This window comes from Trachemys scripta, chromosome 3 (assembly GCF_013100865.1).
Source record: "Trachemys scripta elegans isolate TJP31775 chromosome 3, CAS_Tse_1.0, whole genome shotgun sequence".
In the NCBI taxonomy this organism is placed as follows: Eukaryota; Metazoa; Chordata; order Testudines; family Emydidae; genus Trachemys; species Trachemys scripta.
The window spans coordinates 93,148,417-93,157,719 of NC_048300.1; the positions used below are offsets into that span (position 1 = coordinate 93,148,417).

The 9,303-nt window shown below is 39.4% G+C and overlaps 1 protein-coding gene across 9 annotated transcripts in view; it reads left to right on the plus strand.

Moving 5' to 3' along the window:
• The window catches only part of RMND1 (required for meiotic nuclear division 1 homolog), a 39,558-nt gene extending 30,562 nt beyond the window's left edge, over positions 1–8,996 (plus strand). For 8 of the 9 annotated variants that reach the window (XM_034765414.1, XM_034765412.1, XM_034765415.1 and 5 more), the window contains exons 8-12: positions 362–426; positions 1,055–1,131; positions 2,306–2,426; positions 8,083–8,199; positions 8,759–8,996. In XM_034765414.1, coding sequence (XP_034621305.1) covers positions 362–426; positions 1,055–1,131; positions 2,306–2,426; positions 8,083–8,199; positions 8,759–8,791 — 413 coding nt within the window. In that variant the 3' untranslated portion in view covers positions 8,792–8,996. Of the gene's footprint in view, positions 1–361; positions 427–1,054; positions 1,132–2,305; positions 2,427–4,797; positions 4,964–8,082; positions 8,200–8,758 lie in introns of those variants that run through there. The other variant, XR_004645094.1, reaches the window with a different exon arrangement.
• Positions 8,997–9,303: the final 307 nt, after the last annotated feature.

Genomic DNA, 9,303 nt, shown 5'->3' on the forward strand with positions numbered 1-9,303 from the left:
AACTTCACCAAAAACAGAAGGAAATTTACTTCATTAAAATAAATATTAACACGAACACTGCAGAAACATTGTTCTGACTCTCTGTGTTTGCAGAGCAATGTCAGGCAACTCCCAGATTAGTTATTCTAACACAAGCCTTGAACAGCTACAAGTGATAATATATATTTATAGACTTAAAACTAATGAGCGAGTGATAGTTATTTGAATGGCTGGTTATTTAGACCATTCAAGTCATAAAAAGTCAACTGCAGTTTAATGGAATCTTGAAACATTGGCAGATAGGCACTGTGTTTTATGGTTACTAGAATTCTGAGACAACACATGAGATGTAAGGTCCTATTTTGTTAATTTTTTGTTGCAGTAAAACTGGCCCTTTGGGAATCATCCTTGGATAATTTTGTGGAATCTATCCAGTCAATTCCTGAGGTGAAATTTCTGTTTACTTGTTTTGTTTTAATTCTTTGTAAAGAATTAATTTTATCAGGAAAAAGATATTGGGAAAGCATTTGAATGGCTAGCCTGTCTCTTTAAAAACAATGTATTCACTTTTTTTAAAGCATCTCAAAAGAAGAAATTAAGAAAGCTCAGTAGTTAGAGGATAAGAGAGAAAGTTCTATCATAAGTTAGAAACTAAATAGAGACAAAACAGAATAAAAGGGAATAAGTGGTCCATTTTCAGCCTGGCAAAAATTTAACAAGGGGTGTTCCAAGGGTCTGTGTTAGGAGTGGTGGTGTTTAATATATTGATCAATGATCTAGAAAAAGGTTGACCAGTTGGATGTGACACAGCAGGTTACCAAATTATTTAGGTAAATCAAGACTATAGAAGACTAAGGTTCCCCAGAGCGACCTAACAATGCAAGGTAAATGGGCAGTAGAGTAGCAGATGAAATTCAGTGTTGATAAATGTGCAGTAGTGCACTTCAGAAGGAATACTTTGAACAACTGGTACAATGCTCAGGGTGTAGGACTCAAGATTTTTTTTATTTATTTAAATAAAATAAGCAGTTATGGAATGTCTTTGGCTAACGATTTACCACTAACTTCTCTGCAGATATTAAAATCAAGAAAAAAAGTGAAACTCTCTCATGCTGATGTAATGCAGAAAATTGGGGAACTCTTTGCCTTACGGTAAACTTTTTTTTTAAGGGCTCACACCCTATCATTTCAAAAAGTATATTAATAGATTCTTATAGTCCTACGCCAGAAAGAAAGAACCTCTGTGACCCATGATTAAAAGATTGGCAAACATTCCTTCTAGTGATAATTTCAAGGAGCCCAATTTATTTACTTTAATGAAGAGAAGGCTAAAGGAGAATTTGAACCCAATTTATACACCCCAATTTTACATGGGGAACAAACATTCGATAATGGGCTCTTAAATCTAGCAGAGAAAAGTATAACACAATCCAGTAGCTGGAAGTTGAAGCTAGACAAATTCAGACTGGAAATAAGGCGTACTTTTTGAACAGTGCAGCTAATTAGCCATTGGAATAGTTTAGCAAGGGTTGTGGTGGATTCTCCATCACTGACCATTTTTAAGTCAAGATCTGAGGAGTTTTACTGTGATAAAAATTATTCCTTTGTTGTGGCCCTCTCACAAATCACATAAGTGTGATTGTAATACACATTACTATATATGTCCCATACAACTTAAATTCAGTAAGTTAACAGGTGGAAGGGGAAAAAAGGACTATGAAGACACACAGCTATGATATGAACGCTACCTGCTAAGGCTCTGGATTTCGTATCCACACCTAGAGGAGCCTATTGCCAGTGGGCTGGAGGAAGTTATTGTTAGTGATCCTGATAACCAGCATTCAATATCTGCTTTGTGCTGGAGGTGGAAGATATTCCAAAGTAACTTTGATGCTGTTGTGACAAAAGGCCTGGCATGGGAAGGTGCTTCCCACTCAAGTCTATTCCTGTAGGTGCTCAGCACCTCAGGCCTAGGCATTCTGTCACAATAAGTTTGTTTATTTCAGAACCATTTGTCTATACTGATATTGCTGTATAGCAAAAAGTGACTCATTCATGAGGATCTAGTGACTTTCAGTATTCTCAGAACAACCAATTTAAGCAATTCTTACTGTTTAGTATTAGTCTCCTGTCCCCGGATTTGTATTTTCTATAGGGAATAAGGGGAAATACTTCATACAGTTACAGTTGATGTTTTTAAAATAAACACTATAGAAATTGGTAGGAAACTGAATAAACTTTAATCATTGCTTTGAAATAGCATTATAAATATTTGAATCTTTAATTGCCAAAAGAACTTTGAACTACCATAACCATCCCTCTTTAGGCACTGTATAAATCTGAGTTCAGACCTGTTGATAACTCCTGACTTCTACTGGGACAGAGAAAACCTTGAAGAGCTTTATGACAAAACCTGTCAGTTTCTCAGCATTAATCGCAGAGTTAAGGTAAGTTTTTTGCAATTGGGAGGTTCTCCCTCACCCATAACAAGTCTTTGTAACTACATGAGAACATAAGAATGGCCATACTGGGTCAGGCCAAAGGTCCACCTAGCCCAGTATCCTGTCTTCTGACAGTGGCCAATGCCAGGATCCCAAGAGGGAATGAACAGAACAGGTAATCATCAAGTGATCCATCCCCTGTTGCCCATTCCTAGCTTCTGGCAAACAGAAGCTAGGGACACAGTCCCTGCTCATCCTGGCTAATAGCCATTGATGGACCCATCCTCCATGAATTTATCTAGTTCTTTTTTGAACCCACTTATAGTCTTGGCCTTCACAACATTCTCTGGCAAAGAGTTCCACAGGTTGACTGTGCGTTGTGTGAAGAAATATTTCCTTTTGTTTGTTTTAAACCTGCTGCCTATTAATTTCATTTGGTGACCCCCTAGTTCATGTGTTATGAGAAGGAGTAAATAACACTTCCTTATTTACTTTCTCCACACCAGTCATGATTTTATAGATTTCTATCATATCCCCCCCTTAGTTGTCTCTTTTCCAAGTTCAAAAGTCCCAGTCTTATTAGTCGCTCCTCATACAGAAGTCATTCCATACCCCTTATCATTTTTGTTGCCCTTTTCTGAACCTTTTCCAATTCCAATATATCTTTTTTGAAATGGGGTGACCACATCTGCATGCAGTATTCAAGATTTGGGTGTACCATGGATTTATATAGAGGCAATATGATATTTTCTGTCTTATTATCTCTCCCTTTCTTAATGATGCCCAACATTCTGTTCACTTTTTTAACTGTTGCTGCACATTGGGTGGATGTTTTCAGAGAACTATCCACAATGATTTCAAGATCTTTCTTGAGTGATAACAGCTAATTTAGACCCCATCATTTTATAGGGATAGTTGGGATTATGTTTTCCAATGTGCATTACTTTGCATTTATCAACATTGAATTTCATCTGCCATTTTGTTGCCTAGTCACCCAGTTTTGAGAGATTCTTTTGTAGCTCTTCGCAGTCTGCTTGGGATTTGACTATCTGGAGTAGTTTTGTATCGTCTGCAAATTTTGCCACCTCACAGTTTACCCCTTTTTTCAGATCATTTATGAATATGTTGAACAGGACTGGTCCCAGTACAGACATTTGGGCGACACCACTATTTACCTCTCTCCATTCTGAAAACTGACAGTTTATTCCTGTCCTTTGTTTCCTATTTTTTAACCAGTTACCAATCCATTAGAGGACCTTCCCTCTTATCCCATGACAGATTCTGGTTAGTCTTCTGCTGAGCAAGACTATTCCATGAGTTGTTATAAATTTGACTCTGTCCAGTGAAGCAGAGATTGAGAGAGTGATCTGGATTTTTTAATGGTTTTAAACTATTAATAAAAGTTCAATATTATTTACTGCAAAAAGATATTTTGTACAAAATAATAGGGGCCTGTAAGTTGCATCCTCTTCTATAAGCTTTTTATTTGCATTTTTTCTGTGACAAATTCATGATACTTCCCCATTTTTGGCCATGACAAACAGCTAACCTTTATCATTCCGGCTTACATGTAAAGAGTATTTTTTCCAAGCCTTTAAATAAAGTTTACATTTTAACAGGAAGAGCTTTTCTTTTGTTCTAAAATACCAAACAATATGTAAAGAAGCAAATTAATTTTTTTCTTCTGCTTTTGGGTTTTTTTTATCAAGTAAAAGTGTTTTAAAGAAACAGAGGAGTTAAAAGGCCACTGAGGTGTGAAGCAATCTTTTTAGCTAAGCCAAACAAGGTTCCTGTGACACCTTAATCGATTGATAGAATGAGCTGTAATAAAATGAACATGCTAGTTAGGCCTTGTCTATACTACAGAGTTTTGTCGACACAAGTTTTGCTGACGATCGAAAACCGGTATAATTACATTGCTTGTGCATGTTCACACAATGCTCCTGTCGGCAGAGCATGTCCATAGTTGCTGCACTGTGGGTAGCTATCCCACTGTGCAACTTGTCACCTTCTTCAGCTAGGAGTTGTGGGCTCAGTGTCTCGTGATGCAGTTTTTTTCCATTCCATCATTCCATGGGCTTCCGAATGCATTTTGTGGCATTTTTCAATGGCCCCAGTTTACTGTGTGCCTGCTATCTCTGTCTCAAAGGATGGATCCTGCACTGCTCTCTACTGTTGTGGTCACTGTTATGAACACATTGCGGCTGATCATTCAGTATATCATGAACAGGAATCAGAGGTGCCTGACCTGTTGTGTGCCATGGAAAGAAGCAACATCAGATTACTTTTGGCATTCACAGAGTAGCTGCAAATGGTGGACCGTTGCTTTTGGGCTCGGGAAACAAGCACTGAGTGTTAGGATCACTTCGTTATGCAGGTCTGGGATGACAAGCAGTGGCTGTAGAACTTTCGGATGTGGAAAGCAACCTACAAGGACAACAAAATGAGAGGTGCCTTCTCGGTGGAGAAGTGCGTGGCAATTGCTGTGTGGAAGCTGGTAACTCCAGACTGCTACCAGATGGTCACGAATCAGTTTGAAGTCGGTAAGTCCACCGTTAGGGTTGCAGTAATGCAAGCGTGCAGGGCCATTAATCGCATCCTGCTACAAAGGACTGTGACTCTTGGGAATGTGCGTGAAATAGTGGTTACTTTGCTGCAATGGGATTCCCTAACTGCGGCGGGACATGTTGTGATGGAGTACATCAGTAGAAGGGGGACTTCTCTATGATATTGCAGGAGCTTGTGGATCACCGTGGGCGTTTCACTGACATCAACATGAGGTGATCTGAGACGGTGCATGACGCACACATCTTCAGAAACACTGGCCTGTACAGAAAGCTGCAAGCAGAGACTTTCTTTCCAGACCAGAAGATTCCAGTGGGGGATGTCGGAATGCCCATAGTGATCCTGGGAGACCCAGCGTACCTCTTACTCGCATGGCCCACGAAGCCTTACCCCGGAAACCTGGACAGCAGCAAGGAGCACTTCAATAATAGGCTGAGCAGGTGCAGAATGACCGTAGAATGTGCCTTTGGCAGATTAAAAGCATGCTGGTGCTGTCTTTATGGCAGGTTAGACCTCAATGAGGAACCAGAAGTCAACTACTGTTGATCTCAGTGGAAGTTACAGGCTCTTAATCCCAATCATTGACGGTCACAGAAGGGGAAAAAAAACCATGAATGAGATACAACAGAAAATTAAACCAGAGCCTTTTAATATTCGAAGTCTCTGAATTCTTGGGATACTTAAAGTACCTTCCATTTGAGGGACCTTGTTTCCCCAACAGTATTGGTTGTGACACAAGAGGAGTTTTAGTGGACACCAAAGGGTAAGAATGGTGTTGAGTCCTGTGAAGAAGAGCTGGGTATCTTTTCTCAACCCCAAACTGTATTACACAGCTGCTTAAGTAAAAAGACAGTGACAAAGTCAAGACAGGTTTCACTGTGTGAATACTGAATAGGCTAGATGCATACATTGTGGGTGATAGGGAAACTCTGAAGTTACAGAGGTCCCCTTCTCCATAATTGTTTTGGAAGGCAACACCTCACCTTGCTCCAGTAAATCGCTCAGTTCACTGTTCTCAGTACTGCCCTGAACTGCATCAGCAGGTGGACTAACCCAAAGATGTGTCACAGACATTGCCTTATTGCTTACTTCATCTTTGACCTATTAATCTGTTTAAAAGTTTCTGGCTATGATGGACCTGATAGTATTGGGGATGGTGGGGAGCTAAAGGAAGTTATACCTACCTAATGGTGGGATGTTGAGAGTCTTAAATCATTAGTGTTTGTAAAGCACTCCAAGGACTTTGGATGAAAGGTGCTATAAAAGCATCAAGTGGGTCGAGCTCATTTTAAGAGAGCGCAAGCTACGTCAATAGTGTTCCTCAGTGATGTCTCAATATTGGACATTTGCAAGGCCAATATGGTCATCAGTACATATGTTTTCGAACCATTCTGCCATTACCACATCATCCAAAGCAGATGCAAATGTTAGTGGGCCAGTTCTGCAGTCTTTGTTTAGGTTGGGGTGCCCAACCTATGGCCCAAGGCCATACATGGTCCACTAGAGCATTTCATAAGGTCCACGGCCTGCTTCAACACAATATACTAATGGCCGATTCATTACTGGTTTTTTTTTTTTCCTGTTTACTATAATTCATCTGATAAATGTTTTATGCACGGATTTCTTTGTTTTTTAAATAGACAATACTGTACATAGGTTGTTTCTATCTAAATAAATACAAAACAAGCTGAATTTAAAATATAAATCAATACAGGTTCCTTTAGATCTTATTAAAATATATCTATCTGGCCTATCTATTTGGCCACACAAGGTTGTGCTTAGGTTTATGTAGCACTCTTGTGTGATAAGATTGGGCACCACTGGTTTAGGTAAACTGAGCCCCACCTCCTGAGGTGGGTACTGCTTGAGTCACACAAGTTGAATACACAGCTGCATCTTCTTGAAGAAGAAGAAACGGTTACTTACTGTAAATGGTTCCTCGAGATGTGATGCAGACATGTATTCCACAATCCCCCACCCCATCCCTTCTGTATCAGAGTCTAGTCTCTGGGCATTCAGGTGTGAATGAACTGAGAGGGTCGAGGTGGCATTGCCTCATATAGCCAAGGGGGAGGGGCTGTGGGCACGAGGTACCATTGCTGCCTCCTTTGGGTAACACTAGGCAAAATTCTTTGGCCTTGGTACACTGGATGTGCACCCACTTAAGTGGAATACACATCTGCATCACATCTTGAAGACACTCAGTCAGTTACACTAAGTAACCGTTCCTCATTTTCTGTATAAACCAGGGAGATGTTAACAAAAGTGCTTCAGCTGATCACTTGTCACAGTTTCATTTGGGGCAAGTGGCAGTCTCTGAAGGTAGTAAGAGCTCAAACCAATTGGGCTTTTTGAGTTCAAAACAACTTCTTACATTTCACCTGGAATCCAATTGTAGGACATTGGTGACTGTGTGGCATTTTCCTGGGTTCAGTGCTAGTCATATAAAACAGGCTTTGCCTTTTTAAAAGTTGATATGAATACTTATAAAATCACAGATTTTTTTTTTTAAATTCCAACTGTTTATCTTATCACTATTACAATATGCTCGATGGATTTATATCACACAGATTCAGAGGTCCTGAGCATTCAATTTTTCCAGTAACTCAAAATGCCTATTCAATAATTAGTTGAAGCACTGAGAGAAACCACCCCTTCAGTTTGGTTGAAGGGTAAGGATTTTTTTTTTAATGGACAGTCTATTGGGTACCCACATGAGTTGTGCTTCCTTACTTAATTTCTTGCATTTTTAGGGATTTAGATTACATAGATGACCTATTAATTTTATTCATCTTGGCTCCTATGAACGTGTATTTTTACTGGACATTCATCATCCTTATGATGAATTGACAGACTAGCTTCAAGGTGTTTTCATTAAAAACCTTGCTACTGTGTTTGTGTGGTATACCACAAGGGGCTGTGCTGTACACTTTTGCACAGTGAAAAATCTGTATCAGCCTGGAAACCAAACAGTCATGTTTAAGTTAGATAATTTCTGTGTTTGGTTAGCTTTCCTTAATGATTTCATAGAAGTTGTTTAACTCAGGCTTTCTGCAAATGCAGACTCTTCAACAGAAAACACATGTTTTTGCTGCAGGTAATGAATGAGAAACTTCAGCACTGCATGGAGCTGACAGACCTGATGCGAAATCACCTGAATGAAAAACGTGCACTGCGCTTGGAATGGATGATAGTCATACTCATCACTATAGAGGTTAGTTTGGTGTTCAGTTGCCACGCTTTTAATCATCACTCTGCAGAAGAAAATTAAATAATGAAAATATTATGATGCAGTAGTCACCTATAGGGGACGGATAGCTCAGTGGTTTGAGCATTGGCCTGCTAAACCCAGGTTGTGAGTTCAATCCTTGAGGGGCCCACTTAGGGTTCTAGGGCAAAATCAGTACTGGTTCCTGCTAGTGAAGGCAGGGGGCTGGACTCGATAACCTTTCAAGGTCCCTTCCAGTTCTAGGAGATGGGATATCTCCATTAATTTATTATTTATTTATTTATTTTTGCAGGTGTAAGCAGCTGTATATTTTACATAGCATGACTTGAAATATCGTGGCATAGTTTATGTTTATGTAGCCTGTAGGAATAAGTCTTCAGTTTTGGTTATTTCATGTATCATCACTGAGCCTTTTGTTTTGGTTTGCAGCTATCTATAGACCATCTTTTCAAATTATTTCATTTACCCTTTACCTTTTTTGTAGTATTAAAGAGAACTTGTACTATGCAACTCCTTATTAATATTTGTATTCATTACTGTGCAGGTCATGTTTGAACTTGCCCGAGTAGTTTTCTGACCATGGCAGAAGCTAAGAACATCTGAGAAAAGTATGACAGGACCATATTCACAACAGAAAAAAGTTCCTTGCTCCCACCTCTTTATTTTCTTGTACACTTCTTGAAAATGCTGTCTTACTAAATAAATGTATTTATGTATAAATGTACATCTGTTCAAATAAACTGTGAACTTAGTGAATAAATTGTAAGTTAGGTTCAGCACTACTAGACAACTGATCATTTGATATAAATCTATAGAATTTATCCATTTTAAGTGAAGTTTCTGCAATGAGTAGGAAATGCTGTGTGTCAATAAATGTCTCCAATGTGACATTAGTTTTGTCTCAGTCATCATGGAGGGGACTCACTCAGCCTGTTCTGGTCCATGGATACCAAAGTCCTCGCTGCTGCCCCTGCTTCCTCTCCCCCCTCATTCCCCCTGTACTGAAGTGTTTGCTGCCTGCTCCCTTTGAGCACTGAAAAAGATACTGATACACCTACCCCCTGTTTTCCATTTTTGGTGAAAGCTTGT